Source organism: Cheilinus undulatus, linkage group 7 (genome assembly GCF_018320785.1).
Source record: "Cheilinus undulatus linkage group 7, ASM1832078v1, whole genome shotgun sequence".
In the NCBI taxonomy this organism is placed as follows: Eukaryota; Metazoa; Chordata; class Actinopteri; order Labriformes; family Labridae; genus Cheilinus; species Cheilinus undulatus.
Window position 1 is genome coordinate 24,939,039 of NC_054871.1, and position 24,860 is coordinate 24,963,898.

At 39.0% G+C, this 24,860-nt stretch overlaps 1 protein-coding gene across 1 annotated transcript in view; it reads right to left on the reverse strand.

Moving 5' to 3' along the window:
* Positions 1 to 24,860, reverse strand: part of ttll7 (tubulin tyrosine ligase-like family, member 7) — a 130,167-nt gene that overhangs the window by 15,388 nt on the left and 89,919 nt on the right. The window contains exons 15-19 of the mRNA XM_041790584.1: positions 22,986 to 23,217; positions 17,977 to 18,272; positions 16,053 to 16,187; positions 9,243 to 9,323; positions 3,135 to 3,295 (exon numbers count right to left, since the gene is read on the reverse strand). Coding sequence (XP_041646518.1) covers positions 3,135 to 3,295; positions 9,243 to 9,323; positions 16,053 to 16,187; positions 17,977 to 18,272; positions 22,986 to 23,217 — 905 coding nt within the window. The remainder of the gene's footprint in view (positions 1 to 3,134; positions 3,296 to 9,242; positions 9,324 to 16,052; positions 16,188 to 17,976; positions 18,273 to 22,985; positions 23,218 to 24,860) is intronic.

Genomic DNA, 24,860 nt, shown 5'->3' on the forward strand with positions numbered 1-24,860 from the left:
AAACTGAAAATCCAGGTGTCTCGCGGTTGAGACGCGCGTCATGCTCCCAGTCTGAAATGGGCTTTAAAGAGTCTTGTACTGAGCTAGTAGGCTAGCTGAGATCCTATTTAAAAAAATACTCATTTTGTCAAACATGATTCTAATCAAAATGGTGACAGACTATCAACCATAAAAACCTTGAGCAGTAAGAGACAGAGTAATGATGAGCCGTTAACGAATGAGCCTCTGTGTCATTTTATCCAAATTTAAAAAGCCAGACTTGTACAGAATGAAGAGTGTTTGGGAAGCCAAAGAACCAACTCAGCTGAGATCAGCCAAATAATCCTGATCACTTAAAAGAGAAAAATTTGTTGCTATTTTCACACTTAGAATGCTTTGCATAATGGTAAGTAGCTCAAAGTATGGCCTTTTTGGTAGCATTTTTCTACAAAAAAATTATTAAATGAGTTCTATGCTGTGTGAAGTCATCTGCAAAGAACCAGTATGAATGAACTTGCGCTTGAAATTAAGAATGAATATGTAGGTATGCATTTGAATAATTTTATTGTGGGTATCGTGTGGTATACAGATGATACTGCTCTGCCGGCTGAATCAGGAGTTTAGATCCCTGACTCAGTAAGGGGGAAATGTGACATGATTAGTTGGTTGTATTATTTTATTAATATTCAGGAAACAGGATCAATGTGATGTCTTGTGAACTCAAAATAAGTTTCTGGGTTTGAAGAAAAATGAATAATACCTTATGGACAATTCAAGCATAATTTTGTAACTGAATTTTACGTAAAGGCAAAACAGGGAGAAGGCAGTGGTCTTTGGTTGCCCAGTTAAAAACAGGGATACCCTCTCTGACTCTTGAAGTCCGCAGATTAAAAAAAAAAATCCCAGAGGAACACAGACTGTGTGAACTTTGTGATATAGAAGTACAGAGTGAATCTCATTTTCTTTTATATTGTCCTTTCAATGATAAGCTAAGAACATCTTTGATGGTTGAATTGTATGTTCAAAAGCCTGAAATACTTCGAAGCACATAATGAAATAGTTACGTTTAAAAATTGGCAACTTTTGAAGCAAAAGCCTTGCAAAGGCATCAGGAAAGTTACTTTCAGAATTTCCCGTCTCTTTGTATTAATAATGCTGTCTTGTAAGCCTTTTTGGAAAGGGCATTTTATTCATGCATTTCACAATAATAACATTAAATTGATCAATCAATTCTTGTTTCAGTCATCTTCCTGAGGCTCTGCACTGTTATAGATATGTCACATTCCAACTCATTTGAAATACCTGAACACAGTAACAAAGTAACAGAGGACTATATGTAGGTTCAACAGGGTTTATGCCAAACCTCTAACAGTGACTGTCATCCCAGTTTGTCATTTTAAAACTTTTTGGACAAACACAAGCTGTGGGACATTTTCTGTGACTGTTTTGCTGCAACACCCTTGTTGTTATTTCTGATGCTAACTCAGTGGCAGAATGACTCTTAACAGCCTATTTGCCTCTGTAGCATCTAGATTAATAACAAGGCATAACAGTCCCCTATGCCCACTCTGTCCCATAATAGTTCCCTCTTGAATAAACAATGCAATAGGGGGTTCTAGGATTGGGTGCCATCCATTTTTAAAACAGTGATACCCTCTCCAAATTGCATCGGGGTATACGGTATTACCGCCTACCCCCCCTTCATAGGATAGCATGACTGAGCAGAGCGGGCCATGGTGCTCGAGTTTATGTGCCGGTATGTATGCGGGCGTTCGTTGATTACCAGATTGGCCCAGCATCATAAACAGAAGTTCTGTCATAACCTTTAAAGCACCTTCACACACAAAGAGTGGTGCTGCTGGTAGGAATGGACAAAGACTCTCAAGGTATTTTTAAACGTGCGCTTTTTGACGCAGTAGCCCACTATCTAATTGACGGTGAATAAAGCAATAACGTGGCTATTTATTAATACCCCGCCATATGGTATTATCGCTCATTCCTAGCTGAAAGTGACTTAAAGTCGAAGCCTTTGTTTTCATACCTTACAGGTAAGCAGAGTTACAGAATCAAATCATCCTTCGTCTCCTTTTTCCCTCTTCTCTCTCCATGTCTCTGTGTGTAATAACTTAGCTGATCTTTTTACCCTATTGTACGAAGATAAATTAAAATAATAATCCACAATTAAACTATTACACAGTATCTACGAATGTGAATCAATGTCCCGTGTGCTTCAAAACAGATAAAGATCAGCCTTTATTATTTATATCTGCATTGTGCAGCCTGGAGAGAGGGTTTACTATATAGGATGCTTATAAAACCTTCCAGACTACTTTAGAGCTTTAAATAACTTACAGACATCTACATCTTCATCTACATTTCCCAAAAAATGAGGTTAAGAAAAGTTCAGACGGTTTTAAAATCTCTTGATGGGGTAATTATGCTCAACTTTGCTGCTGCAGCATGTAGCACATGCGGTTATTAATAGCCTAAACGTTAACATTTCTCATCACTGATCTACACACAGAAAGAATTAGCGTGTTGTTTAAACCCACGATACCGTGGATCACATTACAGCCAGCAGTGCACTTAAACACTTTGACTTTAGAGAGAGGACTGCACTGCTGTGCCAGCACCAGGCAAAGGAGCCAGGCCACTGCACACAGTGCACGAGTTTAAATACTCCGGTATAGCTCTGAGCACCTTCATCATTTGCCAAATTGAAATTAAATCATAAGCAGGATTTTAAAGCATCTTAACACACTGGCAGTGGCGCTGCTGGTGAAGAGGGCCTTGTTTTCAAGGCAAAAAATGCACTCATTACATGGCCCCGTCTTAATGACAGTAATTGAAGCAACACTGTGGCTATTTTTAATACCCTGGTATACGGTATTACCATATTACTGCCCATTCCAAGGGGGTTCTGCTTAAAACACAGGGCAACATGGTCAGTGTCTTTAAGTAGACAAAGTCTATTGCCTGTGCCAAAATGCCTATTTCTTTGTTCCGTATTGCCTCATGTCTTTCAAAAAAGGTAAGTACTTGGCTGCATCTTGGATTATGACATGGTCGTACAGCAGTCAGTGATGAGCTTTAATAAAAATGCAGCATTTACATTCCCATCTTGACAGCCTAAAGCCCTGCTCAGCCTAACATACCCAGTGTTGGAGAAGCAGTTCCACAGTCCCTGTCCATGACTCCAGAGCAGCCGGTTGAAGACGCGGTTGAAGAGCCGGTAAAGGTGGAGACTTTCTACATCTGGCTCCCTCCAGATCCGCTGGAGAGCTGAGCGCACATTGGTACGTACAATGTCCAACACCTGAGCAGAGAGAGGGACAGAGGGCAACAATGGTTTGAATTAAGTATGGCATGATGATGGAAATTTATGCTGCTAGACAAAAGGTGACAGACCTTACCCTGGGTGGGTAGGCATTTGTTTCACTGGTAAGATTTTAGTTTTATTTTAATCTTAACATAAAATAAGCAATCACAGAGTCTAATTTATTCAGTTTTTATTCACTTAGTAACAGGCAGCATTTAAGGATAAACAGATATGTTCATTGTCTATAAAAAGAAATCCCCACCTTGGATGTTTAACCCTTTATTTGATTTTGATTTTGATTTTGATTTATTTTATAAATCAATCATGTCAATTTTCAACAAAATAAACTCTTTCAAAATGAAAACAGATTACTACAAAGTAATGTCAATTAAATAACAATATGTAATGTAAAATAACTGACTACCTAAATATTTACCCCTTCAAGTAAGTATTTAGTAGATGCACCTTTGCAATCCCAGCATTGAGTCTGTGTGGATAGGTCTCAATCAGAATTGAACATCTGGACACTGCAGCTTTACTCTATTCTTCTTTGCGAAGCTGCTCAAGCTGTCAGGTTGCTCAGCGATTGGGTGTGATCAGCCCTTTGCAAGCCCAGCCACAATTCTCTAATGGATTAAGGTCTGGCCTTTGACTTAGCAACTCTAGAACATTCACCCTGTTGTCTTAAAAAAGTTTCTGTGTAGCTTTCACTGTATGCTTTGGGTCATAGCCTTGCATCCTCAAAGCGCAATGTAGCCACCACTGTGTTTCACAGTAAGGAGGATGTGTTTGTGGTGATGTGCAGTGTTTGTGTCTGCCTATCAGATTGTCTTGTCTGATGAGAAAAAAAGCACCAAATAGAACTTTCTTCCACTTGACCATGGAGTCTGCCACATGCCCTTTGGCAAACTACAGCCCCCTCTAGTTTTTTCAACAGTGGCTTTCTCTTTGCCATTCTCCCATAAAGCTTTGTTTGGTGAAGACCTCAGCCAACAGTTGCTGTATGCAGTCTCTCCCATCTCAGCTGCTGAAGCTTGTAACTTCTTCAGAGTAGTCATAGGTGGTGTCTTTCCCTAGTCTCCTTCTTGCACAGTCACTCAGATTGTGAGGATGGTCTGATCTAGGAAGATTCCCCCATGATATATTCCTTTGATTTCTTGATGATGGATGTAATTCAGGGGATGTTCAGTGCCTTGGAAATTTTTTGTATCCATCCCCTGACTTTCTCTGAGTTTTTTGGTGTGTTCTTTTGTCTTCATGGTGTAATGGTAACCATGAATATGGATTAACCAGTGACAGGACCTTCTAGGTACAGGTATATTTATACTAACAATAACTTGAGACACATTCACTGCACTCAAGTGATCTCTGTTTTACTTATTCTGAGACCATTAGCACCAATTGGAAGGAATAGGCCAGTCACTTAAAAGGGGGCAATTACTTTTTTAAATTTTTTTAATTTTGCATTAAATATTTTTATTCACTTTGACATTACTTAGTAGAAATGTGTTTTCACTTCAACATTAAAAAGTTTTTTGTGTAATTTTCATTTTTGTCAAAAAAATAAAATTATATAGATCATAATCGATTTATATGATCAATAAAAGAGAAAACATCTAAGGAGGTTAGCACTTTTTAAAGGCATTGTATGCACAGAAACATACAGGACCAGTATAAAACCATTAAAGTAGACCCCATATACATGTTGAAAAATTGAATATTAATGTAAAGCATGTACAGGTACAGCCTTGTGCCACAGCCCATAAGGGGGAGAGGGGACACAAAGCACTGGGGCAGACAGAGGAGAGCCTGGGAGAGGACTAATTGCTGCACAGATGTCAGTCTTGCAGATAAGGTGTCAGAAGTGCCCAGGCGGTCTGAGGACACCTGCGCCTGCCTTCCATCTTCCCTTCTTTGTTTCCCCCTCTCTCTCCACCTCACTGCCTTCTCTTCCTCCCTTTTCCTTCACCCCACTCTGAGTGCAGCGCTGTGGCCCTTTTGACTTTGATTCCTCGCTCCTCATTACTGACGTGCCCGACTGGCTGTGGTTTGTATGGGTGCATGTGTTTTGCGATGTGAAGAAGCAAGATTTCCCCACAGCAATACGAGGCGAGCCACGCATGCACACTCAGACAAACTGATAGATGAGTAAACACACACACAGATATGTGTTGGTATGGTAATCAGATGGCAGAGCGGTGGGCGCTACATTCCTGACCTCTGCCTGCTGCTCATTAGGCTGCCCCTCTCCAAATAAAACATCAGCTCGCGTCGCCACAGCCCACAGCACAGTTGTGCAGAAAGCGGTGGCTGAGAGATCACATCATTACTGACACGCCTACTGGATGCCATTTCACGTCTTGTCCCCCTTTTCTGTTTTGTTTACATCCTATTTTCTATGTCTTCCTCTCACTGTCTGACATGATAATGATCTTCATCCTTGTCTTATTTTACATTTTTTTCACTCATGTTGGATTTGGGGACTTTAAAAGTTGTTCAAACACATTCAGAGGAAAGAAGCTGTGGCATTTTGTCATAGTGAACACTTTAAACAAGTATTCAATACAGGGTCATACTATGGAGCAGGTAGCATGAATAATGAAGGCAGGCCTTTATACAGAATCAAAGAATAAAGGTTCCCTGTTTTTAAGACTTACAATTTGCATAGCCAGAAATGAGGCTTGTTTTTTTACTAGAGTTGCCAAAAGTAAGAATGCATATCAAAACTTTAAGACTTTCTTGTGACCTTATGTTGGAGATGACAGACTCATTCAAATACTGAATCTTACAAAAAATTACTGGAACTTTTAAACAAAACAGATCTAAAGTCTTTAACACACCGCCAATATTGCATAGTTAGAGTTAGAGTGCCTATAGTTAAGTGACCTCAAGAATGAACAAGAAAACAGTGCTTAAAACATGGATCACATGCTAACACTAGAAACAAGAAGACATTTGAGATGGTTGTAGATTGCAGGAAGGACACTGCCTATTGTTCTTGAATAGATCTACAGTCACGCAGAACCCCATTATTTTCTCCATCAACAATGGCCCTAATCCACTTCTGTAGATTCAGCCATAGGAAAATTGGGATGTGATTTTTTTTTTTCTGTACCGCCCACCTCTACTCCATCGGTTGCCATCTGATATGCTGCAGCCACCATGAGGGACAGGAACAGGCTGCGGTGTAACATCTGCTCTGCAGAGAAGGTGACTGACTGCAATCTACCATCCTTCCACGACCTGTATGCCTCCAGGACTCTGAGGCATGCAGGTAAAATTGCAGCAGACCCTCTCCTTTGGCAGGAGGCTGCTTACCACCAGGACCAAAACCTCCTGCCCCAAGAACAGTTACTTTCTCTCTGCTGTCAGTCTCATGAACAGTACTCCAGCCCTCCCCCAACAGACTCTCACAGAACCCCTGAACCAGTAGACAAAAGCAATGCATGCCTATACAGACTTTATGCGTTACATCAACATACATCAGACTTTATCTCTGGTGTTTAAAACTGCACACTGTGTAATAATAATAATAATTAACTGTGTATGTTATACTCCTTTATAAAAAAAATTGCAATAAAACATATTCACCAGTACACCTGCTCATCTGTACAGTTTCTCCTTTTGTACCTTTGTACATACTTTTTGTGATTATTTTATTGTATTTTATATTTTGCTACTATATAACTCTAGCCCCTTATCCTCTTAATTTTTTTGTTCTTCTTCTATGCCATCTGTTTGCAATAAACACCAGGTCAGATTCCTTGTACGTGAAAGCATACTTAGCAATAAAACCTGATTCGGATTCTAAAGACCTGCACGCCGTCACACCACCCTGCAGGAAGTTACCAACTTTAAATGCACACTTCATTCTCCCTGCTCTCTATAGCCACTCTGCTCTGCCCTCAGCCACACCTGAAGCCCTCCCTATATCAGTGACACAGCAGTCTGTTCTGACTTACAGTAGTCAGATACTTTTGCTTTGTCATGTTTGATTTTTGTATCTCGCACAGAACCAAAAGCTAGCCTTTTGGAAGACTGTGTAACCAAAGTGATAGTGACTGTTTCAGACAGACAGAGAGCTTCAGAATGCCCACAGGCTGACAGCAAAAAACGTCCTGATCACTGCAAAAAAAAAACTAAAAAAAAAAAATAGATAAATAGAATTAAAAAAAGAAAAATAAAGGTTTCAGTTTCTGTTTTACTCATTCTGCCTTTAAATACAACTACCAGTATTACAAATGTGTTGAAATTTATTTACTAACCACATTTGTGCCAGCACATTAATTGTTTTTTACTCCAGTATTTGTAGTGTTCTTGCTTTGATTTGGAAAGAAGAATTTTTTTTCTTCACTATTGTTGTATCTACATTATGTATTCTTTATTCTACAATAAGAAGGAGCTTGGGCTCTGTCTTTCTGAGGCAAATAAATAAATTATACTTAATATAACTTCACAACTTCCTCTATGTTTTAAGTTGAAGGCGGTTTGTTGTCTGTAATAATTCTTCTTCAGATCAACAGCCTAAGCCTCTGGGCTTTTTATGTAAATCCTCTTATTTGTTTCTTTTTTAATTGTATCCCTTTGTCGGTTGGGTTATTATTTTGTCAGCTTAAACAGAGTACATGCTTGAAGATAATCACGCCAATTTTGAGCCAAATTCCCCCCTTCCAACCCAAAGTCAGTAAAGGCCTGATGATCTGATGGTTCTGAAGATTATCTTGCCAGATTATCCTGTGTTATGAGGTGTGTTAAGAGTCACTTTACTCTCCCTGATCTGCTGCTTAGACATTGGAACCACTCCCATTCGAAACTGTAAATATCAAACATGTTCCATCAATCTATCCATACATCCATCTTCGTCCACTTATCCAGGGCCAGGTCGTGGTCGTAGCAGGCTGAGGAAGTCAACCCAGACATCCTTCCCCCAACGCCATTTTCCAAATCCTTCTGGGGGATCCTGAGGCATTCACAGACTAGACAGGATATACAGTCCCTCCAGCGCATTCTGGGTTTACCCCAAGACCTCCAAAGGGAGGCACCAAGGAAGCAGCAGCTCTACTGTTAGTTCCTTGTTAGTTCCCTCCGGATGTCGAAACTCCTCACTCTATCTTTAAGGCTGAGCCCAACAACCCTCCAGAGAAAACTCAATTCAGTCGCTTGTCTGCAATCTCATTCTCATTCTTTCGGTAATTACCCAGAGTATGACCATAGGTGAGGGTTGGGAGTTAACATCACTTGTAACTTGATTTTTCAAATGAATAACTTAGAGAACAAACAACCTATGTGATTTATGAATTTTTTGGGGGCCTGATGGAAGTGTAGCAGGGATGCTAAGAAAAATGCTACACAGTTCTTCAAGCCCCATAAATAGCTTACTATCAGAAACAATTCACAAGAAAAGCATTGTGAAAAAACATGGGTAGACTCATCACAGAAAAAACAAATGGCTTTTATTTTGAAAAACACACTGAATGTGTAACGCCTGGAATGAGTTGACAGGATGCATATCAGGTGGAGTGAAATCTAGTGTTTACAACTTTTAGTACCTCTCAGATTATGATTATTATTTTATCTTCTCTAGTGTGAGCTGCACACATGTTTTTGTTGATGATTTGAAAACTGAACTGTTGACTTCACCAAATTAAAAACTTGTCCAATTAACTCATTCATGTAGCGCATTCGGGCACAACACCACATACATATTTTGCTCCAATTTCATTTTTTGGCAAACATAATTTTTGGGCTTTTGGCCTGTACTAGTTAGGAAAGATACAGAGAAACAGCAAATGTGGAGGGAGATTGGGGAAGACATGCACCACACTGTCAGGTTTAGAGTTGATCCTGTGGCCAGTGCAATGAGGACTGTAGTCCTTGATAATGTGGTATCTGCTCTACCAATTGAGCCAAACCAGTTCCTGTATTAGCTCTGTATGAGACTCACCTTTCGTTGTTTTGTGGAGTCCAGCTTCACTAGCCAATAGGAGGCCACCTTTGATTTATGGTACTTCCAGTTATCGAGAATCTGTAAAAGAAGCACCAGAGTTGGATGTGAAAAAAAAACATTTTGACATAGATAACTGTTCATTGAGAAGAGTAACTATGAACAAGCAATTAAAAATGTTGTGGAGTTTTTGTCTTGTCTTTTCTCTTTACAGTAAAATAAATCACTGCAAGTTCACTCAAATGCCATTTTTCTCTGTTCTGTTTTCAAAGAGGACTTGCAGAGGGCTTGCATAGGGATGCAGGGGTTTTCAGTCACCTTGCAGCAAGATGGTTCCTGGTTTGAAACCCAGATTAGATAGGAGCCTCTGAAGTTTGGGGGGGCAAAGCAACACCAACAGATGACTTCAACACTGTACAGGAGAAGCAGTTTATTGATGTCACCTCAGATTTAACAATGTATTTGCAGTTCTAATCCAAAACATTGTCAGCATTGTGGAGTGGAGAGGAGAGGAAAAGGAGTACCCACTGCTAGGCATAAGAGCCTTGAGATCATATTTTTTGGATTCTGGATTTGTGGATTTTTCTGATTCTTGGTGGGATTGTAGAAAGGCCAGGGGCATATATATATGTTTTTGGTTTTTTGGTTTTTTGGTTTTTTTTTTAGAAAAGCCAGAAAAAGTGTATTTTGCATAATATGTGACCCTTTAAACTCAACACTTTTAGGTTTTATGTTGTAGTAAATTCTAAAATAAAAGGAACTGGTAAGAAAAAATTGTGAGTGACGGTGTGTTTGTCATACAGTTTTGTGTTTTTATATGTTGACATGTAAGGTGAGGGTTAGGGGGACCTGAAACTCCAGCTCCAACAAAATCCAGAATGGGACAACTGGTATAGACAAGTGATTCCTAATTGGTGTATGGGGCTCAAAAGTGGCTTGCAAAGCTCTTTTTGAGTGGGTTGCGAATGTGTGTTAGGAAAAAATGTGGCAAAAGTCTATCTACAGATGTGCTAAGTGGACATATAATAAATTCATACATGGTTTTTCTAGGCTTCCTTATGATGACAAGAAAATTTCAGTATTTGTCTCAAAATGTCTACCTATTTATCTCCTTGTGTTGAATAACGATGTATGCATACGAATCCTTTTGTTATGATGTGCTTTTTAATATTTATTGTCTTGTCCTGTCTCTTTGTTCACTAGTTTAATATATTTAGGGTCCAAGCTGCAACACCTTTTATTAAATAAACTAGATTTTTTTTTCTTAAATTTGGGTCATGATTTCTTTAGAGGATGAGGTAATGGATCTCTGACTAGTTAAAACCACTGGTACAGACAATGGATGCATGTGTGAGCAAAGTTGTTGTGTAGTCATAACTAAGGAACAATTTGAGACAAAAATAACTGCCTTCATAAAGAGCTATGTATTTCTAATGATCTCAGTGATCGAAGAAAGAAATTCAAAGCACTCTTCAACTGGCTTAGTGATAACATAATAGAAAGGTATTTTCTTGTACTTGCACTGAAATATACAGGTTTTGTTTACATTATTGTCATGTAAAAAATATCAAATTTACCCAAAAGTAGTCAACAGCATCAGTTTTATTTCAATCCTCTTTCTAAACATCATGTGAAGTTTGCTGGGCCTTTACAGCACACCCTGCTTTCCTGTAACAGTAGATGTAATTTAAATACAGCACATCTCAGGGATAATAGAAATTGACTTGTAATATTTGGATCTCCTCAAGAAAATCCCCATGTTTTGTAGATGGGGAAAAAATTCCTTTGGGTTTGTGTCATTATGCTCAAAAGCTATGCTAGATATCCCCATGCTCTTGCTCCTAGTGCCAACATCATTGTGTACCTACAGGCACTGTTATTGTTGCTCTGTTGACTTAGTCTACATCTCCCCACTGGTGCACATAAACCTCTCACGTAGCATGCTAGATCCCCAGCAAACATTACTCCCCATGGGAAGCTCCAGTGCAAACTTAATGTTTGCTTGCGCACAAACGTGCACACACACTCACACAAAAAAAATCCATGAAGATTCACGCATGGAGTTAAGGTATCCATGCTTCTGTGCGCCTTCTAGAAAGTTACTTGTTTGCTTGTTTGTTATTCTACTTAAACAAGAACCTCCTGAACCTTTTCTGGTAAGATGCATGCTCATTTGTCTGATTTGGTTTATGCATACACAAATTACCCTCAATTAAAGCACAATAAAAACACACGTAATGCTTTCACCTTTCAATAATTCCGGCTGTGACAAAAGGTTTTGAGTGAAAGATAAGAGAGGCAATTACTGTGATACAAACACATCATTAGCCCAATTAAACTTCAACTTTAAATCACAGACAGCACAATCTGACAAAGATTATTTTCTGCCGACTGAACGCTCCCTCTCTCCTGAGGCTTACAGGGAGCAGTGCAGGTGCAGTTGCTCATCTGCGTTTCCATAGCGTTCTCATTAACGTTCGTTAACCATACAGGTGTGGTGTAATTGCCTCTCACAACCCCGACACACCCAGATGACACACAAACACACTCGCTGGCAGTTTCCTGTGGTTATGAGGACACTGAATTGACTTAAACACATTCCCGGGTTGCTTGCTCTGACTTAACCCTAAATTTGACAACCAGAAGCTTTGAAAAATATGTGTTCTAAATTTTTAGTACTTGGAGATAGACATGTCTCTGAAAATCTGTATATTATTTTTATTGGGACAAAATGACTTAATATCATCATGTTTAAATCATTACATACTAATGTAGTATGAGAACATTCCAGGGATTTCCCTTTAAAGGTTGAGGGCTCATTCATCATCAGGCCAAGAGGCTTAACAAATTGATCTACACAGGATACTTGCATGGCAGCTTGTAAACTTTATAAAACTGATCTTGTCACAAAATGAGATGTCTACAAAACAAAGCATGATCAAACAGAAGGCAGCGAGACATGTGACAGGAAACTTTTCTGTTTGCTGCTCCAACACTCCTGCTGTCAGTGCTGACTGAGTGCTGAGGTCCCTATGCTGCTTTCAAAACAGTTGATAGAAGAACTTAGTCTCTTGTTGTCTGTCTGGCTCTTGAGCTCACAGTGCTTGTCCCAGCAGTAATAGAGCTATGAAGAGGAAAGTTTATTTCTTTAATCTGTAAAAATCTGATATATTTTGACATCTCATTTGACGTCAAAGGCGTTAAAGCTTGAACACAATGAAATGACAATGACAAAACTCTACAGGGTTTCTAGCCAATGACTTGTTGGGATTAGATGTGCCACTGCTGAATCAAAATACTGACTAATGCTTCATACTGAAGTCACGCACAAGTGACAGGAGAACCACCTACCCTCACTACTTAAGCCTAGATGTGAAAAAAAAACACATAAAGTAAGTAAATAGCTTGTATTTACTCCCTGCTTTCTTCTTTCTCATACAAGCAGTGATTGTTTTTCTGATTGATTATGTTGCACTGCTGGCATGTTCATCAGGCACCTTGACTGGTTGCTGTCAGTTTAGCATCACAGGAGTGAGGGCTGAAGGGCCAGCTGGTTCTGAGGACAGTGTTGTCTATAACAAAGGTCAGCCTGAGTGGACTTAATCAGCGTATGCTCTCATACTGCCTTTGTGCTGCTCTTGGGTTTATTCAGGTCTTCCTAGGCTGATTCACAGTGCTGCTTCAGGCCGTGATATTTAAGTCCCTGCAATGATTCACTTTCTTTATGAACATTGCTGAAGCATAAAAGGGGAAGAAGTGACTCCCTACAGCTTAGTCACAGAGACAATGCCTCTGACATTGTGTGTGTGTGTGAAGCTCCTGCTCTGTGTTGCTCTCTTTTGCTTCTGCAAAGCTGAAACACAGTGTGAACAAACAGACTGGGACACCACATATCAGGTCATCAAGCTATTAATATGAATGTCTTAAGGCATAATTAAGGTGGAACTTTGTAACAGTGCTGTTGTGAAAATTAAATCTGAAAAGTCTTCTGACTTTTTTCTTGCCTTACGTCTTTAACAGAATGCAAAATGGTTTTAGCCTTTTGTATCATCTAAAAATTTTCAGAGCCTAATAACTAGGCTTAAAGGTTCTATGCACTGAAATAAGGGCTGTCAAGATTTGTCACACAAATGCTGATTAAACAAGGTCCATATTTAGAGCTTTGACATTATTTTTATTATCTTGCTTTATCTTTGACGGAATGAAAGCAGCATTTTCTATCATCATCTTAAAATTTAAATAGCCTTATAACAATATTTATAGATTATATTCATTAAAATAAGGACTGTCAAGATTAATGTCTTTAAAGGTGATTAAATAAGGTCCATATTTAGAGTAATCGCATGCTCTATTGTCCCTTTCTGCACACATTGGTTAAACTACTGCAGCATCTCCCTGCAGCCTCAGTGATGTAAAATAACATCACTGAATTAAAAATAAGTGCTGCCAGCGCTAAAAAAAGTAAGCTGTGAACACAAGCCCTTAGTCCACCACTGCTCCTGAATAGGGATGGGCATTTGGAAAAATCCTGCCAACTCGAGCATCTATAATGTTAACGATCAATTAATCGATTAATCGTGATGTATGTATGAAAACATACAGTGCTTAACAAATTTATTAGACCACCCTAACCCTAACCAAAGTAAGGTTTATGCCACAGCTGCCCTAAATTAACATCATTGGTAATTACCAAAATCATTTCTCATGTTTCTGCAATGGTTAATACACCAATATGTAGAAGCTCTTTAACCCAAATGATCATTTTAATGCTAAAATATAATTATTATTGTTATCCATGAATTTTCAAATGTACTGATTTACAAAGAAACTGAAAAAATAGTAAAGCACATTATTATTTCTTGATTAATATGTCAAATTATAGTTATTTACTTGCATTCCTAAACAGAAAAAATAGTTTTAGTGCTTGAATGTTATGCTTGATTAATTTCTGACTTCTCAGAGAAGCCCAGTGAGCTAGCTCAAATTTGGGTGAATTCAGTTTGAAATTCCTCATTCCTGTTCAAAATGGTAAAATGTCGAGAGCTGACTGAAAATGAAAGAGTCCACATTAAAGCACTTCATGATGCTGGATGGTCTTTGAGACAAACGTGACAGGTGGTCTAATAAATTTGTTAAGCACTGTACATACACGGGCATATACGTATATATAAACATTTGGCACATTTTTCACGGGCGCAACCCATATACTCAGCTCTGCTGCTCATCCCACAAATGCATGATCTTAACAAATGTGGCATCATTTAAAATGGTAATAAACCGGCTTTCCAACGGTATAAGATTTATCACCAAGAAGCATTGTTACAACAAAGAAATAATGTACTAAACACAAATTGCCTTACTTTTTGTTTTAAGTTTATCTATCTATCTATCTATCTATCTATCTATCTATCTATCTATCTATCTAAACATTTCCCTATATAACAAAAACAGGTAACTGATGAGTGTGTTTCTCAATGATTTATTTATTTTCACCCTTCAAAAGCCTAGGGCTCATAAACATAAACAAGGCATGGTCTATTGTATTACCTATTGCAGGAATGCGCTAAAAAAATGTAAGCATCTCAAAAATGATTCAAACCCCAAAACAACCATAACAAACAATAGCCTTAGTTGGCTGCCATTTTTTTCACAAAATAAAGTTAGAAGGAATCCAAAGTCAATAGCCCATCATATAACAGAGAGCCTCATAAAAAAAAAAAAAAAAAAAAAACAAAACAGAAAAAAAAAAAACACTCACAATGTCATGACGGTAGAGATTGTTGTGCAGTGCAGAGTAAGACGTTTTTAGTCTCTTTATTAAATGCCAACATCAGATCGACTAAATCCCCCATGATCGACCAAATTCTTAACAACCAATTAATCAATCATTGATCAATTGTTCCCATCCCTACACCTGAATGTCTCATTTTACTTTAAAAACCTCTCGGACAGCTCAGTGGACAAATCTAAAGTCACCAGGAAGTCCACAACCCTAAGTTTAAGACAGTACAAAAATCCAAAATGAAACAAAATAAGTTTAAAATGAAAATAGCAGAATTTTAAAATTGAATAAAAAACCATTGTGATTATTTGTGATTAACCACATAAACACTGATGTTAATCATGATTACAAATTTAATAACTTTACAGTTCAAATGAGATGAAACTTCAACTTACATATGTTCAGTAATACAGTAACAAACAGTTTGGTTGCCTTTTCTCAGTCTGTGGGGTTGACACAGATTCACGGGCATCTCTCTCATGAACCTAATGGTTTTAGCAGAGGTCCACAACTTGGTATTTAAGTTATGATTAAGTGAGCAGTTTTTGATGACGGCTGGCACTTACGCACAGCCCTACTTAATGTCGCAGTAGCTCATTTTTCCATTGTTTATAAAGAGATATTTTACAAATAAACAGGTATAAGGGTGGCACTGATTAATACAGAGGAGTAGCGGGGGAACAGCAGTGGGCTGCAAACTGAGCGACAGGTTGTCACCGGGGTCATTTGAAAGACAATGGGAGCCAAGCCAGAATGGACAGGCTATTGTGGAGAGAGACAGCAGGGTCTGTGTTAGTCAGGCTGCAGAGTGGTCACACCTGGCCTCAGAGGGGACTCTGGGAATACAGTCAGTATCTATAGTCCGTGCTTCACACTCACCTTGGTCTTCTTTGCCATGTTAATTTTTAGTCGTTTTCAAATCTTACATCCTTTCAATTTTTACACTCTGTTTCAGCCTCTAAAACTGATTAATTAAACCCTCACAAAAATTTGAAAGTGGACAAATACAATAGATACAGTGCACCCACCTCATCCAGCACAGTCTCAGCCTCTTCTTCTGTTTTACCCGGAAACCTGATCCTCATGGCGGTGAGCGCTGCAAGAGTTTGACGCACCAGCTCAGCCTCCTGCTCTTTACTTCTAAGGTTTATCAGGGGGTCACCCTATTCAAACACAAGGACAGTAACCGAGTAAGAATATAAAAAAGACTTTCAATTATATGAAGCAAAAACACTTTTTTATAACCTGGTAATTAACTGGTAATCTTAATAAGTATAATTATATAGTAATTTCTCAAGAATAAGGTGGTAATTACCCAGTAATAACTTTAAATGTTACCAAGTAATAACTATAAGTAATATCTAATTAATATGGTAATATTAAGGAAGTACTGACTTAGTAAAAATGTATTATCAAGTTAATCCCCATAATTATATGGCAATTATCTCTAATTAGGTGGTATTTTACCAAGTAATGTTTAAGTAAACATTCTTAATATTTATAAATACTTTAAAGAAACATACTCCATAACAAATTATATGTATAAGTCATTATAGGCACTATCATTATAATTAGCTATGATTACTGTTATGAAGCATTATAAATAGTAAGAGTTATACATTATTATGTGTCCTATATCACATTATGACTTAAAATGATATAGAGGTTGGAGGCATAAAAGGGGTTGCCTTTATGCTTTTTATATAAATTATGAAAATGATTACATAAAATATGAAGGAGGTTTTAAAAAATCTGAATGACCTCAGGCATTCATATATTGTCAAAAAATTACTTGAAAATAATTCAGGAAGGACGCACTTTAATTTAGTAGGCAAAAATAAAAAGGTTACCGGGGAATTATTAAGTAACTTATTAACAAAAACTATAATCCAATTTCTAAGAAATAACTTAGTAAAATACAACCTAATTACAGAGAATAGCCACAATAATATGAGGAATTATTGATAGTAGATATATAATAACTGAGTAAATACTTCTGTGCTATTACATTATTTCTGAGTTGTCACTAATAGTTATGACTTTTTAACATTCAAAGTTATTACTAGGTAATCACCACCTAATTCCTTGAGAAATTACTTGATAATTATACCTATTATTTTAAAATTATTATGTTATTACTATTACATTAATAGATAATTACTATGAAATTAGGGCCCACTCAAATAAAGCGACCAACACATGGTATCATATCTCATGTATATCCAAACCAAATACCACCACATAACATGGGAGAGGGATTTTAATTATCTACTAAAAGTATCAAGGTTTGGTCTATTTCTGGTTTGGTCTACCATGTGCTATGAACAAACAACTGTCAATGATACACATGTTATTGAAACTACTGTTATATACTTATCAATTGACCTGTATCCAGCTGATTTCCTTTCTTATCATTTCCCTCTCTTTACATATGTCAGAGGAACAAGACTAACTCGTACAGAAAGGATATAAATTCAAAGAAAGGAGAAATTCTTCTGCCATTTCCGATACATATGTGTCATGACAGAAGCATGCAAGCAGTGTACCCTGTGGCCTTTTCAGCACAAAGGTTTTCTAATTAGGTCTGTTTGAAAGGTTAAAAGTATTCTTCTCAATGTCCTTCAGTTACACGGTATGTCACAAAGGTTGCCTGCAAAGAAAGAAGGGTAATGGAGGAGGCAGGCAGAAAGAAACAGATGGCAACATAATAAAAGATGGCTGTCATGGGTTACAGTAGGCCTATACAGTAGAGAAGGATAAGCTGCCACAGGTGGAGAAAAGCAATAGGTGATAAAAAAAGGTACACTTGTCTATCAAACTTTGGTGAAATAGAATAGAGGAAAGAAAGATGCATTGAAAATGAATTCAGTGAACTGTTCCATAAGGACTTTTCTGACTGTTATGAATTTCAAAGACTTAAACTCTTTTGCATGTGTAAGGTAAGTATCTTACTATGTTGGAGTGGATGGTCCCCAGGCTGTTGCTGTGAGGCACGCGGTGGGCAGAGCCACTGCGACTTAACGAATGAGAGCGCAGCGTGGCAGAGCTCGGCCTGATCATGGGAGTGGCCATGGGAACTGTAGGAGAAGGTCTGGTGGACAAAGTCCTCAACTCATTAGGTGACGACAGTGAAGCTATGGAGCGAGGGCAGGAAATGGAACGCCTGATTGGACCAGAGAGTGTCGGGGATGCAGAAGGGGCGTGGCTGCCTTTGAGTGACTTGATTGGAGGTTTCCAGTGCATGCGGCCTGTGGAGAAACAGAAGAGAAGGGAGAGGGAGGTTAGGGGAGGGGGATGGGGGGATGATTCACTCTATTTCTTTTCTCTCCTGATCCTGTCTCAGGGCTCAAGTCGCTGTCAGGCTCTCTTCTCTGCTTTCCATCCGTTGCCGGGTGGCTTTAGAGATGAAGTGTGGCATTAAAACTCCCATAGCTGCACGCCGGCACTCTGGCCCAGTGGCCCAATGTGTGTGTCATTAGCGACCGCAGCATGTGTTGTAGAAACCAGAAACTAAACAGTAGTCCTGGCTGGTTTGGGGATGGATTAAAGAAAAGTTCTCCCTCTCTCTGACACACACACAGGAAACACACAAAAATGGAAAAAAATCAAGCAGAAAAAACCACACTGACACTCCCCATCACCCTTGAAACTCCTCCAGCCTGCCTGCCTGCCACTGTATTAGTGTGTGTTTTCTATTTGTGTAGTGTCTGACATCGAGTGTGCATGCAAGTGATTATTTGGTCTGCTGTGTGGCCTTCCGAGGTTTAACCAGCGCCAAATGACAGTATTATGGAGCTAAGTCCTTGCGTCTCTTTGGTGGTGGGGTATGGAGTAGTGCTTGGCAGGGTTGCTGTGTCTCGTTGCACACACCCACACTGTTAAAGTTTGGCCTTTTCTTCGGTTTGTCCCTCACTTTGCGACAAATAGAATGAGCTCCTACAACAGTCCTCGCTCTCTTTTGAGCAGTAAAACCGCCGGCCAACAATGCAACCGAAGAAGCTTTTTTCTTTCCAAGGACGGCGCATATACTGTACGTCTGTGAAAGGTGCCCTCTTACTCACTTTACAGAGATGAAAGTGAGTTGATGTATGTGACTTATGAAAAATATTGTGTCAATGCTTGAGACTTATCACTCTTTCTATAAAACAGGGAATTTTTCCACATTGAATTCAAGGTGTTTTCAAGGTAAACAACAAAAGGAGTCTTTTTTCTCACTCTCTCTTTCAATCACATTCCGTCTTCTCGTCCTCCACCTTTTATTCACTGGAACTGCACTCTTCAGGACACTTATCTTACCTTAAGTGCTTTTTCAGATGTGGAGCATTATTCTGTGGGCTGGTGTGTGTACGTGCATGTGAGCATTTGTGAAGGTAGGACACTTTACTGAGGCACCAAGCAGCTGGGAGTCACAGGCTATGATCAGCAATTATACTTTAAATAAATTCCAAGCATCTTCTGCCATTTTATTACAGCAATTACACATTCAAAAAACTCAAGCTGATCAATGTTTGTGACATCTCCCTGCTGGTTCACACAATCACGGTGTGCTTGGTGCTTCCACTGGAGAGAGTGTATGTGTACAGGGATGCGCGCGGACAGCCGGCAAAACAATTAAACTCAGATCCTTTTGACGTATACACCAGAATTACAAGGCCATCATTAGAACACTTTTTATCAGTTAAGGCCCAAAATCTCGATCAAGTGCTCTGTCTAAACTGTAACACAGCCTCCTGTCTCTAGTCATCACTGTTGTTGTTCTAGTTGCTCTTAGATAGTCTAATGTCAATGTCAACATTCGCTATGGGTCTGAAACATTTAACCAGACCAAAACTCAATGTGCTCAGACTAGAGTTCTCACATTAACAAGTGAAAACAAGACAGACTGAGTCAAACTGTGTCTCAATCTTTTGCTCAGATGAAAAAAAAAGACAAACACTCTTGCTATCTAATGTACACACAGGGCATCTCAATAAAAAACCACTAGCAGGTAAATAATTAGCATTGCCATCAGGCTATATTGATGGGAGTTAAGGCTCTATTTAGTAATTGAGATCATTTGACTCAGTTCAGTAAGAGTTGGTTCCTTCAACTCCCAAACAGAACTTCATCTAGTTGACTACCACTTTAGCTAGCTAACTAGCTTTTATCAAAACAACCACATTTAATAATGCTTTGACCCATGATTGATGTATGTGCATTTAGGATACTGGAAACATCCATGTAATAAAACCATACCACATACTTTGGTTCCCATGATTTACATAAATGACACACCTCTTAAAACCAACTCGTCTGCAAACGGCACATCGTTACAGCCAGACTGACAACCACAAATGTTTCCTGCTTGTTCTTTTACTTTACATTTGTATGGCGCATCAGAGATCATGGTTATTTCAGATGCCATAAGAAAATTTAACAGGAACAATGCCCTGGCATTTGGGAATCTGCTCATGGCTCTACTCTCACAGTTTGAGCGTGTGCAACCAAAATATCAGACATGTCTGAAAATTATCCATGCCAGGAGTAGCTCTAGAAGCCAGTGTTGACTGTTGTTTCCTCATAAATGACGCACAGCAAACTAGAAACATGACAAAAAAAAGGTCAGAATATTCTTGAAAGGCACAGTGTACACCTGGCTATAGATAAAATGCCAGTTGCAAAACTCAAGTATATCCAAAGTATTATGTGATGAGATTCAGCACAGGAATGTGGATCTTAACCTACAAAAGGATTGACAGCCTGCTGAGCTAGCACTACTAACACTAGCCATATTCTGCAAACCAGCATTGCATCGTTATGGGATGAAATTGTTTTACTGTTGCATTGTGACTTTGGTTTACAGAATGTGTTTATTTTACTTCAGACTAGACTAGATTAACATATTTGAGTGGATCTGCAGTGAAATTTGCTTCAAAACAATAAATATTAAACACTGTAAATTTGGAAAGCAGCTTTTTTTTAGACACTCAAATCCAATGTAATCACTGCTTTGTGTAGTGGCATGTCAAATGTGTATCCATGCGTTTGAATGGGATAAGCTAATACTGAGGGCCAATCTCCATCGCAACCACTGCCATCGAGGTGTGAATGTGGAGTGAATAGCTACACAGCAAAAAAATTGGAGAGTTGAGATTTCAGGGTTAAACAGAGGGGAGTTTATTTGAAATCCCAAAGTGATACTGTGACTCATTCTGATTTGAAAGGCATCCAGAGTTGTAGTTATTTGACAGATTTGATCCATAAGTTTTATTTCAACTCCGCACAGAGTTAATTAAGCTCCACCCACGTTTCCCACACTCCGCACATTGTTGGTTGGAGACAAAGAAGAGTTGCCCAAAATTTCCCTTTCTACAGCATTTTTGAAAGATAAGTGTGATTAAGTCTCTGTAGGCTTATGCTCTTAAATGTTATGTGAAGAAATTCTGCAAAGAATTATGTACTTTACAAAGTATGTGTGTGTTACAAGAGCTAAATGCACAACAAAAACAGTGCGGTGTTGATCTATTCAGAGATAATCTAACTCTGTAGAGAGTCAATTGATCCAAGCTCCGCCCACTGACATTTTTCATCTTGGGGACGGAGTTTTCCCATCATGCCTTTGTGCAGGGTGTTTAGATGTGTTTTAGATCCATCAGAAGTCTTTAGATGTTTAGCTGCTTTAAGATGTTGCCTGTTGTACAGCAGTCACTGTTGGGATTCCTTTGCTCATGTTTTGGGTGAATTATTGTTTTGTTTTTTAAAGATTTATTTTTGGGCTTTTTCGTGCCTTTATTAGAGAGAGGACAGTGGATAGAGTCGGAAACAGGGAAGAGAGCGGGGAGAGACGTGCAGGAAACAGTGCCACGGGCTGGATTCGAACCCATGTCACCTATGTCCATGGTGCGGGCCTTGACCACTCGACTACCGGTGCACCCTGAGTGAGTTATTGTTTTTGATGTTAAACATTTCTGCACCATGAGTGCAGTTGTCTACTAAGTTGGACATTTCCTGACTGTGGGGATGTAGAATACTGCAGGAGTGTAACTCGGACTATGCTTTAGCTCTGTGTCTAAATGCTCTGTGGTTGCCATAACACAACTCAGACTGCTTTAGTGGTTTAATGTGAGGTGGCAATGCACAGAAATTTTGATTTTAGATTACTAGCACTGTGTAAATAATTAATTAATTAAAGGTAGGTCAGATTTTTACCCAATGTAAAAGGAAATAACACCATATTTTGTGAAAAGTACACTTTAAAATGTAAAAACCAACACTGTGAGTGTTAAAAATGAACACTGAGAGATAAAAAAAACACTAAAGAGTTACTTGTTATTTTAGCTCCATGTTGTGAGTTGAATGGTAGCTCTCATACAGTGTTAAATATTTTACTATTAAAACAAGTAAATTTAACTCTAGAAAGGGTGGCGCTATATTAACCCTAAAAAATAGTTAAAATCAACTCTGGACTTTTTGCTGTGTAGATGTGACCAGTGGTGTAAAAATGTTTGCGTACTCAGATGACTAGAAAAGCCATACAAGCTCAAATCCATTTACCATTTATGTAAGGTGAGGTTGTAGCATCACAGGTCCGATCCCAATTTGCTTGTTACATCATTGTGTACATTCATGCCCGCTTTTTCTCTTGTCTGCACTTTGTTAATTTTAGAGTGAGATGAAATTCAAGTCATGGGTACAAAAATTAAAACAGACATAAAATTGTGTTATACAGCTGTCTGACTGTGTGATGTAACACGTGAAAAACAAGTCTTCTGAAAATCAAGCAAAGCTTGTAATCAAAGAGAAACCAACAAACAAGGCAGGAGGAAGAGAGAAGCAAAATGAGGAGAAAGCAAGCAAGAAAATAAATAAACAAACATGTGAGCAAGAAATAAAGGCTTCTGGAAAACAAGGTCTCTGTCAATATCCTCTATTCTTAATAAAAGAGATTCTTCAACATGTTTGTATACATCCTGCCTCTTTACCTGAGCGCTCAGCCAAGTTCTTCTCCTTGCTATCCCCAAGGTCGTAGGAAACTTTCTTCTCCCTCTTCTCTCCCCTTCTTCCTCCTCCTCCTCCTGCTTTCCTTCTCTCCTCCTCTTCGTCATCTGAGGAGGAGCAGAAGTTATCGGCGCTGCTGTCACTTGTGAAGTCAGCCAGGTAGTCTGGTCTTTGACGTCTGGGTGTCTGACTGCATTCTGGCATGGCGGTCAAGGGCTGCCGGGGACAATGCAGACAGGTAAGGAAAATACACAAACACATCCTGTAATTACAAGAACAAACTTTGATCTAAACTATATAGTAGAACACACATAGACATGCACATACACTATAAAAGCATCTAGTTTTATTCCATGGGATCCTACACTTTGTTTTTCCTTCCTAACCCCAAAGTGGAAGAAATTACCTTGTTTTCTAGAAAAACATCTTTCCTCCGAAGGTCTTAAGTTCAAACAGCCTCTCGCAAGGACAGTAAACACACAGGAACACTTGTACATAAAGACGTTGAGATGTTGTCACCCTCCCACAGCCTCTCCTCACCCTCAGACCATTACCATCTGTCAGTGCGAGACCTGGAGGTGACAAAGCCAGCCCACCTGCCCACGTGTGTGTATCTTTACCTGCAGGCTCATTATAGACAGAGATCATTTTATTTTCCCTGCATTTGTATGTGCTTTTGTTTGTGAGATATAATTTAAAGGTGCAACATTCCACTTCATGCCTTGTCAAAGTAACATTTCTATTACCATTTTGATGGACATTTAAGTTTTTTTAAACAATTTCTCATACAATTCTTAAGAATTATTAAGTCAAGCTAATTTCCCCTTCCACTTTGTGCGTGCTTCCTTGTGTGATACATTCAGTACTTTTATTTATTGTGTTAGTCTGTTTAAAACAGTTAAAATACAACATGTAAACATGTTATTCCTACTTAAAGACTTATTTCTTGGGGCGCAGGTGGGCTGGTGGTTTGAGGTGTGCCCCATGTGTGTGTGGCCCGGGTTCAGGTCCCACCTGGGGCCCTTTGCCGCATGTCACTCCCCTGCTCTCGTCCCTGTTTCCAACTCTGTCCACTGTCCTCATCTATCAAATAGAGGCACAAAATGCCCAAAACAAATCTTAAAAAAAAAATAAATAAATAAATAAAAATTTAAAAAGGACTTATTTCTTGAAGTTGAAGTAGATGGTGCAGTTGGCATTCAGTTTACTCTCGTATTTATACACCTCAATGGGGCACAAACTTTCTGTTCATACTCCACAGTTCATGGGCTTTGACCCAGACATCACACAGCTACATGCAGGAGAGCTGGGAAGATAACAAGATAAAAGTATCAACATGGTGAGTATTAGAGCAAGAACTACCTTGAAAAAGAATTAAAGGAGTAGTGGTGTAAACCTTCCCCTCTGACTGAGACGACTATTCAAGCTCATGATACATCATCAGCAGTCGTTGATAGTATTATGTAAACATGTAAGGTCAGGTATGGAAGTATATGCTGGTTTTAGCAGTTTTCCACATCAGCGTTGACCCTGCACTACAGACCTGCACCAGGATCATGCCCCAACCACACCATGACAAACCAAGCCACCCCCAAGACCCGATCAAACCCACCAGGCCCTAGGGACTCTTATGCGATGAGCTGGATCAGGCCTGGGAAAGTGTGCCATGTACCCATATGAGCACAGCTGCTGATCCTGAACCCAGCAGCTAGCCCTTCACATCCTCACTCTCCAAAGCACATCAGCATTAGACACATGGTCTTGCCAGTGATAGCCAAAATGCACCAAAGGGGAGTTTTCACAAAGGAGTTCAGTCAGCTCTCGCCATCAGTCCACATCCAAGCCCCACAAAAGCATAG